This window comes from Heterocephalus glaber, unplaced genomic scaffold (genome assembly GCF_053883595.1).
Source record: "Heterocephalus glaber isolate CG9 unplaced genomic scaffold, H.glaber_assembly_v1.0 deba00000347, whole genome shotgun sequence".
Classification (NCBI taxonomy): Eukaryota; Metazoa; Chordata; class Mammalia; order Rodentia; family Bathyergidae; genus Heterocephalus; species Heterocephalus glaber.
In genome coordinates, this window is record NW_028258143.1 from 50,169,899 (window position 1) to 50,188,603 (window position 18,705).

Genomic DNA, 18,705 nt, shown 5'->3' on the forward strand with positions numbered 1-18,705 from the left:
GGGCCCTCAACACTGACCATGAATTTAAGTAAAACTCACAAATTATCACATATCCCTAAGAGATAACACTAGGTTCATCCCCAATACCTGGCTCTTAATCTTTGTATATAATTGCCCAATGCTTCTTTAAATGAACAAGTGCTTTTCCTAAGCATGTTTGGTCCTTAGGAGAACAATGGATTTGGTGATTAAGTATATTATTTAAATACACCAATAGACTATTTTAATAGTAATGTTTCTACAAAACAAAAATATCTTTTAAAATGGTTTACAACTTTCGATTATCTTGCCTCACTCACACACAGGTTCCACAGCCAATGCTTTCTGGCTTTGCCCTTTGGAGCTCTCCATCTTCCATGGTTGATACAAGCAGATTTTTCCTTAATTTACACCTTAAGCAAAGACCTGTAAAGGAGGCAAAGGCCAATCTCCTGTTTGGTGGCTGAGCCTAGGGCTGATCCAGGGCCAATCTCAGCCTTGCAGGGGCCCAGGAGGCAGTGGCAGGGTGTGGTCCATGCCCCTGCAGCAGTCATGAGGACCAGTTTATGGGGAGCTGTCCCACTCTCCCCTGAAAGATGGAGTGATCACTGAACTCAGCGCTCAGGGGTCACACCTTCCCAGCCCTTTGAAATGGAGGGTGGCATTTGAACGCAGACTAACAGTCCCAAAAGCTGCTTGCTGGGATTGTGTGAAGTAATGGCTCATGTTTTCTGGTGCCCTGACTGTACCACATGGCTGGAGTTGCCTGGAGAAATACCTGTTTAATTGCAAAGTACTTTCCATAAAAACCCAATGGAGGAAGAAAGACAGAAAACAAGGAGTAAGAAGGTGGTGACATGAGGCCACCAATTACCACCCTAGTGATAGTTCCAGAACACAAAAACTGCCATCTTCCTTTGCTGATGCCAAGTCTCTCAGAGTGTATTGTTCCCAGTCTTCTGTAAAAGCCACATGACGTTTGGAAAGCATACCTTAAACAAAAGAGGAATGCCAGCGACAGTAACAAGGCCATCACTTCCATTAACACATCTGCCTTCCTTGAGGAAGTTCTTCCCTTTGCATTTCCTTGCCAGGTTCACCTGGGCCCACTCCAGACCCTCAATGGCAATAACTTAACCTAAGGATCATGCTGAACCCCCACCCCAACCTTCACCAGGGTCTCCTCACTCCTGATCTCAGGCAAGATGAGAGCTGTCCTGTAGCCCCCCCTCTCCTGACTTCCACACAGAATCTTCTGCCATTACCACTTCAAAGGGGTACTGCACTTCCTGTTCTAAGGTCCTCCATCTGACCTTCTCAGGGCTTTTATTGTTTTAGCAAATACTGGCTGTTCCTGTCTGATTGATAACTTTAGCCCTGTCTCACTGAGTATGTGCTCCTGGACCTCATTCACCTGTTTCAAGGGAGGACCCCACCTCCCTGCCCAACTGTAAAGTTAGCAAACAGTTTCCGTTCTTATCAATGAGACCGTACACACTGCCAAACACGGTATTTGTAAGATTCAGGGAAATGGAAATATAGAGAGATACTCCAGCAAACAGAGAGGTGAACATTCATTAAAATAACATATGCAATGTCAATTTTCTTAGCCTTTTTTTGAGGCATTAGTCATTTTGGGAAAATGCCTGTTTGTCATAGTCTTATCTTCCAGAATGGAAATTTTCTTCTAAGACAGAGCACTGGGCTCTGGGATTTAGCCTTTAATTAGTGCACCCTCTGGAGGATTTTCTCCCCTTGAAGTGGAGACCTCTTTGTCAGTCAGGCTGCTGTTTGATAATGATAGGAACCTTCAGCCAGCACTGTGAATCACAGTGAATCATGGGGCAGGGAAACGTTGCTCAAATAAAAAATGTTTAGATATTCTGTACTAACAGGACACTTAACAAGTTGCAAGCCTACAAGAAAATAGCAGAAAGTCTTCAAGACAGAAGATTGATAGAGAAATGAGAGAAGAGGAGAATCCTGAGTTCTGATCTGGTTTTGTGCCTCTGAGATAAGATTGCTGTCACTCAATCTTTTCTCATTAAATTTACCAGTATTTTTAGTTTTTGCTTTTTCAGCTGCTCTGTATATGAAGCGTGTTTATTCATGGGTAAACATCAGTCAGTGACTCATGATAAATAGCTCCCCCTTGTAAGCATCCAGTTTTTTGGTTATGAAATGGCATTTGGCGGCGACAGTGCAGCTGTCTAGGATTATGTCTGCAAGCAGGGAGTGTGAAGGCAGCTTCCGCTCCAGAGCCTGACCTTACCTCTTGCTAAGAAATGTCCCCTTCTTGCCTGTTTCTGCCATACGCCAGGCTGGAAGATCACTGCAAATGCCTGCAACAACCTGTGTTTAATGTGGTGACACTAATGAATTCTGAGAATTAATCTTCAGCCAAGAAAGCTGATGGAAAGGACTAGAATTTCAAATTAGGTAATGGATTGATTTCCTTCAAGGCTGAACATTGCTGCTTTTTTCTTTTGGTGGATTTTTATATCAGATTTAAAGCAGCTACCTTGTAAATTCAGGATCTCTTACACATGTCTCATGGTATGAAGAAGTGTTTATTCTGTAGTTTTGTTTTGTTCCTTAACACAGAGAAACTGCATCTAAAACCAAATTTAAAAAAGAAAAAAAAATCTTGGAATGAAAGATTCACTTATGATTTGGAGAGGGAAAAGTAGTTTCTCTAAAGCTAACCTATGTTTAATTTCTTTTTCTAGAGCAGGGGACTGTGGGAACAGCTAAACTGGGGAATGAATTTCCTCAGGGGGAGGCCCTGTCTCCTGCAGAAGCGAGAGCTCACAGATGTTGCAGATGTGGGGATAATTTGGGCTCTCTGTGTCTCTCCTCAGTCTACTGACATGAAAGACTCATCTCCGCCCCCAATTTCAAATCCATCTCTGTCCCTCATTATAACAAAAGAGCTTCTGAGGATGTCATTTGGGGGGCCCATTAACACAAACGAGAGAAAATGATCTGTAGCCAAGTAAACTCAGACATGGAAACAAACAAAATTAAGCATTTTCTTAATCCCCAGGACTTTAATATGCTCATGTGCATTATGAAGCTCCACACTGACTTGATGTAGAGGATCACTGATGTCCCCAATCTTCTCTGACCAGGAAATTAGTGTTCTTTAATGGAATGACTCACATGTATGGTGCATTACCCACCTCACCTCACCTCACAGTGGCTGGCTCCCATATCCCATAACAATTCAACATTTTATGTATCCTTTTGAAAATTCTGCTCAGTCTCTGGCTAGAGGAAGATATTCTCTGTCTGGAATTTGTAATTCCTGACTTAATAAGCAATCCTGAAATGAATAAGTATACTCAACTTTCTGTTTTACATATTTGTTCTCCACATCAGGAGAGAGGTGTGTTTATGTGATGTGTTCTCCACATCAGCTGCTTTAAAAAGTATATGGATGCTTTCAGGGATTCTAACAATCTCAAAAGTTCCTTCTTCATCCTCTAAATCTTGCCTAGAAGGAAAATAGGATGGAAATGATGAGTTGACAAACTTAAACAATAAGAGTTGGTAAAGAGAATTATTCTTGGGTGTTTCAAAGTGTCAGCTTGGCAAAGTGAATATTCTGGCGGCTTCCTGAGTCTTGCTTCGCAAATTGCTTGGTCCAATTCCCCAACTCTGTAATGTCTTTTTTCTCTTCTTCATCAGCCTAGCTCACTTTCGTTCTCCAAGACTTGCTTGGGTCCATTCTTACTAGCTCTAGGAAGGCTTCCCTGCTAGAGCTCCCTGAAGAACATACCTCCCACCCCGTATTGTTTTGCACATTGCAGCTGTGCCATTTTTAACAACACAGAGCCAAATGGTAAGGGCTCCCCGTGGGAGTTGGGGCATTGACCTCATCACTGTCAGGACTCGACTTCGTTTTCTCACCTCTGAAAACAGGGTTAGAGCAGGAAATCTTGATCCTAGTGGCTCTGAAACTCTGTTTTTGTGTTATTAGTCCCTACTCTAAATATAAAAGCAAACACTGGTTTGCTGCTTCTCTGTTCCTTCCATCTTTCCAATTGGATTGTAGAAGTAGAGGGAAAAGGACATTATTTTTTGTGGATTAGTTTGTTTTAGATGATTCTGATGCTGTGTAATTAATTTTTGGTGAGTAAATACCTTATTTCTAGTAATGCATGATGTTTGGCCCTATCTGCTCCTAAGGGAGAACTTTTCTCTATTTACCAAAACAATGATAATCCCCCTTTAGACTGGCTCTTAAGCCCCACGAGAAAAAAGTACACAGGAGTGTTCTAGGATGCTTTCAAGGTCTTCTTGTCTTTCACCTAAAAACCCTCCAACGTGGTTGGGTTTGTTACAATGCTGCTTAGTATTCCTCCTATACATACTTGGATCCAGTTTTGCTGATTCCATAATATGACATTTAGTGCACTCCAGTCTCACCAAGAGAACTAACAAATCCTCTTGGTCCTTGCTTCCCAGAGAGTGATGTGCATACTGTTCTCATCTTTTTTGGACCATCACAAGACAACAGATTAACTCGTTGGTTTCTTCCTTGTCTGATTCTCTCACTTCATTATTCACACTTTACTCTTACTCCTTCTGTGGCCCAGAGAGACCCTCGCTAACATGCCAAATGATCTTGCAACCTTGTTGGAAGCCTTGCTTCTTCAGTGAATGCTAAAATTGTAAAACAAAACAGACCATTTTCAACTGTATCTCTAGACTCCAAGAGAGACCTAGTCTTAAGGCTGGATGAAGGCTCTAGTATCTCTCATATCCTATACCAGAGCTTTACTTCCTGAAGTTCCCGAAGGAACCTGTCTTCAGGACCCACCTGGAATGCTGGCTGTGGATACCTATCCCCTCACATGCCATGAAATTTTCTTTAATTGCCATTTCCCCCCCTCCTTCAGCCTCAGCCCCTTTCAACAAGGACCTACTGGGCATCAGATGAAGCTTCACAATGAATACAGGAAGAGGCAGAAAACCAAATATGTTGTGTGGGGAAACAAGAGTTCTCTGTCCCTGTGTCAGGGAAATACCTCAGTCCAGACACGTGACTATTTTAATTTTAGGAATTCTCATACACCATCCCCCAGGCTCGGAAGACAGGGCTATCACCTATATTATTGATCTCATAGCTACTTCTTAGGTTTCTTCTTTCTCAGGAAACATGGTGATTTACATTTGTTTTCCTTTGACAGTCACAGACAGATAAATATATGTGATGTCAAGAGAAGACTGGTGACGTAAAGACAGGAACACAGTCTTTTTTTTTAGTATGTGCACTGATTTTGTATTATTGATAGGAAATATAACAGGTTACACAAAAAGGCCCAGACCTACAAAAGTCAAATGATTGATTTCTTCCCATGGCAAGGTGGAGATGGTATTTATAGTCCTACAGTCAGCACAGGAGGGGTCTAGGTACTGTTGGTTTTCCTAGCTGCAGGGTGCAGCTCCGCGAGACAGGAAAGCCCCTGAATCAATGCTCAGCTGGACTAACTGGGAAAGTGACCGAATAGCCTTCAGGACGAGAAGGTGAGGGATGTGAAAGTATTTTGAAGTAAAAACTGCCAAGGTTAAATAAAGCTTTTCTTGTAAATCTATTAAGGATTGCTTTATGAATTGTGGTTAAATGCTCTGAAAAGATGTTCAAGGTGATGCTTTTTAACATTCGTTAGTGACTCTGATTTTTAAAATGTGATGTTTTGTTTGTCTCTGGTATTGGGAAAACTGAAGCCATTTAGTTCATGGAGTGGGCAGAATAGCACCCGGTGTTTATTCTAAGCCTCCAGTGGGAGTGAAAGATAGCTTAGCAGGGTGGATGTTGAAATTTTTTTCTCTCAACAAGGGCAGCTACTCAGAATAGAAATGCAATGGTAATTCCATTTCACTAGGAATTTCTGTGTGTCAGAATCATCTTTAGTCACACAGAGCATGCAGCAAAAAAAGTCATTGTTTTCTTTGAAAGGGGCATTGAGTCTGAAACAGAAAGTGGTTACACCGGTGTGGTTTTAACCAATTAACCACAGAGGAGTTTAAAAGCAACCTGAAATTTACCATTTTTAAAGGATTTTTTGTTCCCTGTTTACATAATTCCGTCCCGATTCATCTGAATTATATGGTAGTCACTTCCTGTTCTGAGGTTTTTCTGCCTCTTCAGAAGACGTTAGAAATCAAGCTGCTGGACTTTCTGTTTCTTTAAGATTTGTTTCTTTTCTTTCAAGCTCCTAAATGGATTTTCCCCACTACTAAATAATGGATGTTTCATATTTTAAGATTTACTTGAGATGATAGTATTCAATTCTAGATGCTCTAAAATAAAACATATAGACTTGTCAACTTGACTCCATTGAAAAACATTTTTTATAATGAAAAATCAGACAGAAAATTGTCCAACTAGTCAATTTTTCAATATTTTTAATATTTCCAAGTAAATTGATTGTGCATTAAATATTTACTTAAACTACATAGATTTCCAATTGTTTAATTCAACTAGTATTTTTATGCTTTCAGGTATTAATAAAGAAAGAGTTGTGTACAATGAATGATGAGGTTTTATAAATGAGTCTTCTCACCTCCTCTCTCTCTTCACCCGGGAACAGGGTGTCTCAGACTGTGCTTTTGATTGTTTGTTGATTTTTGCCAACAGGTGTCTTATTAAGGATTTTGAAAGGCGGCCTTCCGTCACACAGCTCCTGGACCACCCGTTTATTAAAGAAGCTCATGGAAAGGTTCTGTTTCTGCAAAAACAGCTGGCCAAGGTGCTTCAAGACCAGAAGCATCTGAACCCTGTTGCTAAGACCAGGTATAGTTCTCTGAGTCCTTCTGCATCTTCCCCCTGATTATTTATAAAAATGGTGTGGTATGTGTTTGGATTTGCCCAGCGTTGCTGCTGAGAATGATCATACTCCTGCATGCATCGTTCAGTTTCATTTAAGTGACATGAAGCACTCTCTGCCCAAGGGGAGAGCAGGCAGACTGCAGAGATAAACTGCCTGTGCTGATGGCTGATTTCCCTCAGATGGCTGAAACTTCACTGCCCTCATGTTCAGTTAGCTCTAGGTGAAAGCCAACAGATATATGTATGTTTATATTTAATATAAATGTGGCTATATGTAAGCCAATAAAGGTAAATGTACAACCCACAGCTGAGATTGTGTGAAAAATCCCTACCTAGCTCTTGCAAACTGGGGAGCCAAAATATAGGCTGCAAGGTGATTGTGGAAAGGTCTTGCATTTAATAGTAGAGGTTTTTCTTTAATATGCTCTGAGACTGTTGCCTCTTTAGTTAAAAATTCCCTAGAGTCAATTTAATGTTTTAAATGATTATTTCAGATCTTGTCTATGCTATCTAAAGCAACTGTGATTCTTACCCCCACCTTATCCTTCTTTTAAAAAAGAAGTTTTTTAAAATGTTTATTTTCAGGGGCAGGTGCTTACAACAGAGATCTGTGGTGAATCTCAAAGAAATAGATCATTGGTTTCTGTCCAGAGGGTGGCAGAATTTCTCTTTAAGAAAAAAATTAAATGCAAATAAGCCTACCTCCTCTGCTCAGCAATTATTTGGTTTTATAAAACTGGTAGGGATACAGATAAGCACTAGTCTATTATTATGGAAAGAACATTCAAAGTACTGGAGGTGAAGAAAATTAAATATCACAAGTCACAAGTTCTGGAAATAGTCATGTATTCTGCAGAAAATGGGTTTCAAAGCAAGAAGCCAAACATTGGCATCAGACGTCAACTAACTGGAGGCATAGTATCAAGATGATTTTGCCCTCCACAACCAGCTTTCCTTTTAGTAGTTCAAAACACATTTTTCCTATTCTTTCCCTTTTTCCACTGCCATTTTTGTTTCTATGACTTCTCTATGGGGTGGAGAAACATAGAAAAATTCTTGTGATTTGGTGTCTTTTTGAAGCAGTAGGAACTTGTGTTTAAGCCCTGAGAACTGAAGTCTCCTTTTTTCCTGTGGCTTTTGTCCCTACACCAACTAGCAGAGTCCCCTATGACCTGCTATAGTGTACATGCAAACACAAACACACACACACACACACACACACACACACACACACACAAACAATGCTACCACCCAAAATGAAGATTAAATGCAATAAGACGTAAACCACCAAAAGCAAACTCAGCACTTAAATGCTGTACATCAAGTCCCGTCTTCTTCAGTCTTCTTGTTCTGAGATCTGCTGCCAGATGGTTTCTAAGACTCCAATTGCCATGTTATCCAGTTTTTTTAGTCTGCCTGACTTCACTGGTCCAGATCTACATTCTTTAACAAAACAAAACAAGAATGAAGCTCAGCCGGTCCCAGCACCCAGGAGGAAGCTCCCCACTTCCATCCCAGGCTCCTAGAAGGAGAAGCTGAGCCGGTCCCAGCACCCGGAAGGAAGCTCCCCCGCTGCCATCACAGGCTCCTAGGGCCAAGAAGGTGAGCTGGTCCCAGCACCTGGAAGGAAGCTCCCCGCCTCCATCCCAGGCTCCTAGGGCAGTGATGCTCAGCCGGTCCCAGCACCCGGAAGGAAGCTCCCCCGCTGCCATCCCAAGCTCCTAGGGCAGAGAAGGTGAGCCACATGGGCAGCAGAAGCACCCCCGCCCCGTGGAAATGAGAAGACACATAAACAAGCCTCAAAAAACAGACTTCCAGATCACCTACAGCAACCCCAAAGGGAAACAAGATGGAACAGTCTGATACTCAACCACCTGGACTCTCTGAACTGACAACAAAAGAGGATCTGGGAAAAATGAAATCAGAAATAATTACTCAGATAACAGCAAAGATTTTGCTCATGGTGCAAGACATGATTAATAAATCTGGAGAGGACACAGATAAAAAAATAGAGGAGCTGAGGAACATGATGGAATCCCAACATAGGAAACAAATGGAATCCATAAAACAGATACAAACAGATTTCCAAGAGATTAAAAACTCCATCGAAAGTCTGCACAGCAGAATGAACCAATGTGAGGATAGAATTTCACATATAGAAGATAAGATTGCAGTTAGTGAAGAGGAAAAGAAAAATTGCTTTAAAATTGTAAGGGAACATGAGAAATCAATCCAGCAGCTGCTAGACGATGCAAAGAAGAATAACATAAGACTGATTGGACTCAAAGAAGAAACAGGAGAGAGTGCAGATGACATGAAAAAACTGTTCACAGAGGTGATGGCAGAAAACTTCCCAAGGAAGGGAAAAGAACTTGACATATAGATAAGTGAGGCATATAGGACTCCAGCTAGCCTTGATCAAAAAAAATCTACACATAGGCATATAATAGTTAGGATTCCAGAAATCCAACAGAAGAACAAAATTCTACAAGCAGTGAGAAAAAAGAAACAAATCACATACAAAGGAAAGCCCATCAGAATCACAACAGACTTCTCAATGCAAACCCTCAAGGCAAGAAGAGCTTGGAGTGATGTATTTCAAGCCCTAAAGGAAAACAGCCTCCAACCCAGATTGATGTACCCTGCAAAACTATCTTTCAAATTGATGGAGAAATAAGTTACTTTCATGATAAAGAGCACCTCAGGAACTTCATGAATACCAAACCGGCACTCCAAAAAATTTTAGACAATACCCTAGGAAAAGACAATGAGGAACACAACCCCAGGAAACCCAGCAGAATGAATCCATTGGGCATGACAAATTAAACGCAAAGGGGGAGAATCCAACAAAAAGAAAAAGTCATGACAAGACTTTTAAAACTTTTGACTTCATCTCCCTAATGAGTGTATAATTCAATCTTATTATTGTATTGATTAGTATTTTTCTGATTCTAGAGTTGCACACCATTCCTTGTGCTGTACTGGCTATTTATTATCTTCTTATGTCTACATTTTAATTGGGTTGTCTATTAATGAGCTCTAAGAATTCTTTATATATTCTGTTCATAGGTTATATGCATTGTAAATATGGTTTGTTTAAGGACTACTTTTCATTTTAATGATGTCATTTAAAGTTCTAAATTTTGATGGAATCTCATTTATCAATTTTTTTCTTTTATACATCATGTTTTTTGTATCCTAAGTAGTTCTTGCCTACCCTGAATTCACAAATATTTTCCCTTATAATTTCTTCTTAAAGTTTTATACTTTTGGGCTTTCTTATTTAGGTTCATCGATCCCTTCAAGTTATTTTTATGTATGGAAAAAAAGGATTGAGGTTAATTTTTCATATATGGATACCAGGTGTTCTAGTGCTGTTTGCTGAAGACACTATCTCTTCCTTGGCTCTTGAATCGAGTTTATATTTTATAAAATGCTAATGTTAAGTAATCTTTCAAAACTCAGTGGACCATATATGTGTGGTTCTACTTCTATATTCTCTGTTTTATTCCAATGATCTATATGTCTTTCCTTATACCAACACTGCCTTGATTACTGTAGCTTTAGAAGAAGTCTTAAAATTGGGTGCTAAACGTCTTCCAACACTGTTTTTGTTTTTGTTTTTGGCTTTTCCAGGTCCTTTGTACTCCTACCTAACTTTTAAATTTCAATATCCAGTTCTACATTTATAGCAAGTATACACAGACCTGAATTTTTATATATACCTTGTGTTTTCTAATCCTGCTAAATTCAAGCACAAGTTCTACAGCCTCCTAGAGATTTCTTAGTATTTTCTCTGTAGATGATCATTTCATCTACCTATAAAGATTTTGCTTCTGCCATGCCAATCCTATCCTAGTTGTGTCATTTTATTGCCAGACTATTTTGGGTTAGACCTATGTTTCAAAGTCTAATGGACAGATGAAGAGTAGGCATATATGCCCTTGTTCCCCACTTTAGGGAGAAAGCATTGTTTTGTCTCCATTCATAGAAGGAGTTTTTGTTGGAAGTATGGAGTACATGTCTTTGATCTGATGAGAAGGTTCTGTTCTACTTCTAGTCCCCTGATAGCTTTTACCATGAACAGCTGTAGAATTTAGTCCAATACTCTTTCTCCAACTAGTGACAGGATCATATGGCTTTCTCCTTTCCTCTGTTAAAATGATGACTTTTGGGATGGATCTTCCAGTGCTGAACCAACACTGCCATCCCTATAACAAAACCACTTTCTACATCCTGCCAGATCTGACTTCCAATAGTTTGTTTTGTTCAACAAATTTCTATCTGTGTTCATACTTTTTTCTTCTATTATCTTTATCCAGTTTTAGGATTAGCACAATGTTGATTTCCTAAAATGAGGGGAGAAGTGTTCCTTCTTTTTTCTGCTTTAAATGTTTGATATAATTTATCAGTTAAAACATTTATGAGCCTGCTGTTGTCATATAGGTAGGTTTTCAAGCTAGGAATATACTTTCTTTAATAGGTGCTATTCAAATTTTCTATTTCCTCCGGAATTAGTTTCATTAATTTGTCTTCTAAGTTACTTCTTAGAAGTTGTCAAATTTATTTCAAAAAGGATTTTTGTAATATGCTTTCTATATCCTTTTAAATTCTGTAAAATCTGTGGTAGTGTCTCCTAGATCTTAACATTGTAATTTAAAAGATGTATAACTGATACTGTGTAACAGGAAGAAAAGGTCTAAAAGAGCAGCGGAATTGGGAGGGGTAGGGAAAGGGAAAAAAGGGAAAGGGAAAAATATGAGAAGAGGAAAAAAATGGAAACAAGGTCTTTGCAAATAGGTAAGGGTGGAGGGGGTGAAGGGAGGGCAAGGGAAGGGGAAAAGAATAAGAACCAAGAGACTCATGTAATGGTACAAGATCCTAATGATGAATGTAACTGTATTTTATACCTAAAATGTACCAATAAAGTTAATGGGGGGGAAAAAAACCACAAACTTTTCTCTTTTAACCACTGAAAAATCACGACTACATGCTCTCTCATCCCCTTGTACTGATTTTCCTTTATCTTTGTTAGGTCTTTTGATGTCAAAAGCCTTCTGAGATAACAAAGGCTTCTCACAGGGTCTTTGTAATCTTGAATTTCACACAGTACTTTGTGTTTCTTTGAGCAATCATTTAAAAAAAAATACAACCTCACAAATAGATATCAAAACTTTAAATGGCCTCTTCTTTAGGAGGCAGGAGAAATAATTCCAAAGGGAACACAATGCATGTAATCAGTAGTTGCCCTGCTACTTGTTCCATGGGGTCACTTATGATTAGCAGCTGCTGAAACATTGGCTATGTATGAAGTGTGGTAAAAAAATATAGTGATTATTTAATTTAAATAAAAGTTATTGCAGTAAAAGACATACTGCCATTAATCTCTGGCAAAATCCTCCCCCTTGGTTTGAACCCCCTTATCTCATTGTTCTTGGCACTTTCTGAAGCAGTTCTGGAAGTCCTCTTTCCTGAGTGCCTTTAGTTGTGCTATTGTGACTGCCTCGGTGTTCTGACTTAAATCAAAACATTCACCTTTCATGGTCACTTTGACTTTGGAGAAGATCCAGAAGTTGCATGGTGCCAGATCCAGCAAATAATGTAGAAGAGGATGCACTGTAATAGTTTACAAACCTGCCTTTCTGTTGGATGGCATGCAGCAGCAATATTCACTGTATTTTTGATCACACCTCATAGGACACCCAGGATAGCAGACTTCCAGAACAGCTTTAAGAATAGGGAAAAACAATGGGAAAGGTGTGTTTCTAGCAATGGGGAGGATTCTGAGAGGTTGTGATATGTCTTTTACTGGAATAAATATTAATATGTTGACGTTCACTGTATATTTTGATCACACCTCATAGATGCTTTCAAAGCCCACCCAGGAATACTCTCAGCCATCATTCGATGTTAATAAGTCAATATATTTAAAGCCATGAGCTTCTACAGAAGGTGGGAAGGACAAAGAATAATTGAGCTAAAAGCATAGAGAAGTGAAGCCAACGACCACTCATTTCTGGCACGGTGATGGCCACAGGGCAGGCAGAACAGTGTTGTAGTCAAACCACTGGGTCTGCCGTGGTCGAATCCCAGCTCAGCTACTGACTGGGTAGGTTATTTACTTTTTCTTTTTGAAGTTTTTTTTCTATAAAATGGAGATTGTTTTGAGGGTTGAGGCTACAAATAAAATGCTTGCAATAGTGCTCTATGCAGAGTTACCCCTCAACAAATGTTAGTAGTATACAGTCTACTTAACTTAGATCCATTTCTTTTTAACAGTAACTTTCTCTTGCCCTCAATCTGTGAAAATTCATCTTTTTATTTACAAACAGTCCAAGGTACTAAATGTAGAAAATACCCACTTCTATCTCTTATTCAAAATCTAATTTATTCATTTATTCTTTGTAGAGACGTTGATATGTGTGTAGGTGTCAGGGCCTATGCTGAACACAGGAACTACAAAGGCAAATCAGATAGTGTCTCTGATAAGGAGCTAATATTCTGATGTGTGATACAGACAAGAATCAGATAAGAGCAGCTCACAGGAAATGCCTGGGCTGCCCTGGAGCCCCTGGGAAAGGGCATCTAAGCCAACTCTGGGTTGTGATGCCTGGAGAAGACCCCCTGGAATTGGTGGGGAGAGGTTCCTCAAACTGTTCTGGAGAACAAATGTTGGTCTCCCTGAAGCTTAGGGAGGGATGAGTCGGGGAGAGAGACAAGGCAGGTAAGGGTCAGGTCCTGATGGGCCTAGGGAACTTGGTCTTATGCCTTAGATAATAGAGAGCCACTGAAAAGATTCAAGCAAGGATGTCTTCCTGAAGGTCATTCTGATTGCAGTGTGCGGAGAATAGAGTGGAGCAGGGCAAGGCTGGAGCCAGGGGGAGGAGTGAGCAGTCCTTGGGTTATAAATGGCAGAGGATGCTCAGGGAATGGTGTTGTCAGAAGTGGTATGGATTGGTTGGAGGAGATTAGGGAAAGAAAGAAGAGTCAGGGGTTAACCAATCCGAGCTGCCTCCTGCCTTGGTTCCCACTACAAACAACCAGAAATTGCCAGACATTAATAAACAGAGACCAGTTGAAAGAGTGCTCCCTCTTCCTATCCTATCAAAGGCAATGCTGAGTACTTATGTATATTTGCGCACAGTTTCCAGCTTTCTGCACAAAGTAGCATTCCTCAATGGTCTAAACAGTTGTACCCACCACCCCTGCACTGAGGGGACTTAATTTTGAGAGCTGATCTTGAAGAATGAGCCCCCCAGAACACTGCCTGTTCCTGCAAAGGCAAAGAAGGTCCTGTCCCTGTTTAGCACTGTTCCCAGGGCAAAGAGAAGCTGGTAGTTGGAGGGGCTGCAGGGAAGAAGGCAAAAGGATGGGGAGGAGCTGAACATGGGAAGAAGGATCTTATGGGGAGAGAGAGACACTGAAAGTAGAAGAGAGGAGATAATAGAGGAAACAAGAGGGAGTGGATCAAGGATCTAAGAGGGAGGTTGGTAGACTAAAGAAAAAGAACCTTTGAGTTGGGAAAGATACATAGAGGTGAAATGAAAACACTCAGAATACTTGAGGGGATACTATGAGGAAACTTATGTTGAAAGGACTTTATCTTTTCAAAAAATGAAGCAGGGCCAGGGATTTAGCTCAGTGGTTCTGGCGCCTGCCTCGCAAGCCCAAGGTCCCAAGTTCGAACGCTGGTACCAAAAAAAAAAAAAAGAAGCAAATGTGGTCTCAGAGTTGAGAGTGGGCTTTAGATTCTGGGGAAGTATTACAACTTTGAAATCCACAGCTTGGGGAATGTGATAAGGAATCAATTAAAGGTAGACACATGATTACTTGAAAGAAACCCAGGCGGAAGGTAACTGAATAGTATTTCAGTGTAGTGAAGTTTTAATGAGTGTTTAAGATAATGCATTCAGAGCACTCAGAACAGTATTTGGTATGAGAAACTTGTAAAATATACCATGGGCACCACCACCTTTCCTATCTGTCACCTTGAGTGACTCCTAGCAACCGGGAGCAGGAGTAGAGATGCAGATTGTGTAGGCTTCTCTGCTTCAGTGGACCTGGTGAGTGAACAAGGGCAGGGCAGTCAGGGGAGCACAGGAGAGAAGGCGGTGAAGATACAGTGGTTTATTGACCTCGAGGTGGATCTAGTCAGAGGACTGGCAGTTTCTGTAAAAGCGAAGAGTGGGGGGCCGGCGATTTAGCTCAGTGGTTCCGCTGCCTGCTGTGCAAGCGCAAGGACCTGAGTTCGATCCCTAGTACCGAAAAAAAAAAAAAAAAAAAGTGAAGAGTGGATTCAGTGGAAGATGGTGAGAAAAGATATTGTAGAACTGAGATTTCGGGAACTTTAGAGAGATAAACAGAAACTATTCAGGGTTGACAACTTCCGGTGAAATAGAAATAAAAGTTTTTAACACACTGACAAGTTGTGGATCCCTGAGGGTAGAATGTGAGAGGAATGAAAAAGTAATTGGTGAGGACATGGGAAAACCCAAGGCTAATGACAGGGGAAGGGGTGGGGAGAAAGGAACATTGGGAGTCAGGTGCCTAAGAGTGTGATGTAAAAGGGTGATCTAACAGGAAGACCTGAGGCTGATGTGAATGGTTAAAGAGATTGGTTTGGGAGAACCTAGAGGTTGAGTAAGGTCAAGGGGAGCAGGAGGGTAGCACTCCCCATCCCTATAACGCCAGTGCTCTGGGAGGCTGAAGCAAAAGGAGCATGAGTTCAAGGCCAGTCTGAGTAATTTAGCAAGAGACTAAATTTTTTGGTCTCAAAAAAAAAAAATTGAAAGAACTGGGGATTTAGCTCAGTGTGAAGGCCCTGGGTTAAATTCCACAAACAAAAAAGAGATGTACTGGAGCCACAATTGAGAAACATATTACTCTATGTAACACACACACACACACACACCCCACACACAGAATACTCAAGAACAAGGCTAAGAATCATGAGCTAGTGCACAATATGAGGAAAGTGCATCATGCATGAGGAGGGGGTCTTGGGCTTAAGTGGTGCAGCCCCTCTCACCTCTCCTGGACTTGAACCTTCCAGCTCTTGTCAGTGCAGCTGCAATTGGAAAGCCAGGATGTGACCTATTCTTGTTTTACTACAAATGTGCTGCCGATGTAGATACAGGTAGATGGCAGATGGCAGAGGCACCTGGGGAGAAGTGACATTGCAGTACCAGAGACTTGATCAGTACCATTGCCTGATGCTGACGATAGTGTATGCAAAAACCATTGGAATTTAAGTCTTTCCAGTAATTTACAGTTTTGCCACGGGAAATATTTCATTTAGGTACAATAGAGCAGTTATCCATACAAGGCTAATTTTCTTAAAGGAGATTGAAAAGCTGTAAAATTCCAAGAACAATCGTTTGAAGCTGTTATCGTTGCTTCAACTGTTAGGGATGCTTTTAAACAATTTGCTCATTTCCTTGACATCAGCCCCTATTTCCTTGACTTTCTAAAGGACTTCTTCCAAAAACTAGTCTTTCAAATTCTTGAATACATTAGTATCATGTGGTATGTCACCTCATTGATAAAGTTCAAAGAAGTAGACTGGAAATCATGCATTTTATCATTTTCAAGAATTATGGGGAGAAGAGAACACCACTCCTCAGAGTGTGGGAAGGCCCTAGTCGGTTGCCATGACCATGAACTCAACTGTGAGCCTCAAGAAAATGACAAGTTCCAGTATGTTCTGCCCCCCGCCCCAGGTGGCTTAGGGCTTGCTGAGATGGCAAATGTTAAGCCTGCGAATGCCAAAGGTCTACTTTAAGTGTCGTTTGGTAGAAGAAGTTGCTAGGTTTTTTTCCCTGCTCTGTTTAATGGATTTTGATTCTGCCCTTGCAATTTTCCTGAGGCTGATTAAAACAATGACTTCAGTTTTGGTTTATTTTATTTTATTTTTTTTCTTTTCAACCTGCAGCAGTGACCTTTAAAAACAGATTTCTTGCTGGTTACCTGCTGTGCTTTCCCCAGTTGGCCTTGCTCCCTCCCTCCTTATTCTGCTTGTGAAAACACACACACACACACACACACACACACACACACACACCCCACTACGTATACTGATGGATTCCTGAGTACCTGTGTAAATTAATGACTTCTGAATGATTACTTCATAAAGTGCCAAAGGTGCTCAACACACCAGGAGAATCTTAGGAGTCCTCCTGTCTACCTAAGAAATCAATCTGCATCCTATATGATTAATATCTGCTACCTTTATCTGTCTGTCTATTACTGAGGGAATGAATGAATTTATATTTATTTTTTTGCTGTTTCACCAACTCTTGCTGCCTAGAATAAGTGTTATCAAATGCTGTTCACTGTGATGATAAGATTCAGATTTACTGGAATTCTGGCCAAAACTATGCTCAGATGAAAAACAGAAAGTTACTGTAATAATTTCTGTGCCAACAATTCTTCTATTTTTAAATCTATGTAGTGTAATGTTTGTTTGGGAGATAGAACATTAAATTAGGCATCAGGATATAGCTCAAGTAGTTAGAGGTCTTCAAATAGCACCTCTGTCCATATTTGACTCTCAAAGAATAGAGTCACACATAGATGGTCTGTCATTGTTTTCCTCATCCTGTATTATATAGCCATAGTCAGATAACAGTTTTGTTTTCATTGGCCCTGTTTTCCAAGGATATCTTGAGATGGAAACAATGATTTGGAGGAAGTGTGCAACCTCACTGACTGTGGTGTCATCACAGCACTGCATTCTCAGTTCTGGTTCCTAATCGTGTGGAGTCATTGCCTGTAGTGATGAGAGAATGGTCCTGAGCTCTGTCCACAGCTCACAGAGCCCTTTGTCTTAAAGTCTTGAGGGCCACCACTCTTGACCCTGACCCTCTCCCTTATTTCCTCTCTTCTTTATCACTCTTTTCCCCTCTACCCGCATAGATATTACTTCCTTTTGTGTCTGGAATCTGGTAGGACTGTTATTCTCTAATCCTTCCAGTTCCACCCCAGAATGGAGAGGAGGGCTCTGATCTGGTCCTGGAGGAGCAGAGGCCAACATGATCTGCACAATAGTCCTGCCACAGGATGACTGTCTAAAAGGCCATCGTGTGAGAGCAAACTTTCAGTAGCATATGGCTTGTAAGTGCTGGGCTAAGAGTTTGTTTTCCCTCCCCTTTTTGAGCAGTGGGTTACAGCACCTCTTTCTGTCACTAGTTCTCCATCCTAGTGGGGGGAGGAGGAGAGTGAGCTCCAGTCACCCTGGTTGTTCCTACCTATGTGGGAATCTCCACTTTTAGAGGCAAAGTGGACCAATAGGAAGAAGCTAAAGGAATGAGGAGTCATATTTCCGCAAAACAATTCATAGGACCAGTGACTCAAAGAAGATGGCAGGCCCCATGATGGGCCGTTGATGAACATCACACAGAAATGTTTTCTCTGCAATATAGGTATAGAGCTGAAACTGTAGCAAAAGCAGCAATCTTTAGGAATTATTCCATGAGAACTGTTCTTCCGGTATTTGAAGCAGTTTGGTGTTCCCTAAAGCTCCTTTCCCATACATGAGCTGGGCCAAAGACAATCCGAGAAAGCCCTATATGCTACCTTATCTACAAAGTGTGATAGAAAAGTACAGTGAATATTTAAATTTTTGAAATTTATTTCAGGAAAAGCCACATTGCCCTCGGTCCCCCTTAACATCCTCCCCCTCACTTTGAATACACTTATCTCATTGTTCTTGCCACTTTCTGAAGCAGTTCTGGGAGTCATCCTTCATGAGTGTTTTTTAGTTGTGCTATTATATCTGCCTTGATATACTGAATCATTTCAAAGTGTTTACCTTTATGGTAATTTTGATTTTGAAGAAGAGCCAGAAATCACAAGATGCCACACCCTGAGAACAGGGTGGACGAGGACAC

The 18,705-nt window shown here is 40.7% G+C and overlaps 1 protein-coding gene across 1 annotated transcript in view; it reads left to right on the top strand.

Moving 5' to 3' along the window:
• Myo3b (myosin IIIB) overlaps positions 1–18,705 on the top strand; it is a 405,667-nt gene that overhangs the window by 151,192 nt on the left and 235,770 nt on the right. Inside the window, exon 9 of the mRNA XM_087200133.1 lies at positions 6,626–6,781. Within this exon, the coding sequence (XP_087056259.1) occupies positions 6,626–6,781 (156 nt within the window). The remainder of the gene's footprint in view (positions 1–6,625; positions 6,782–18,705) is intronic.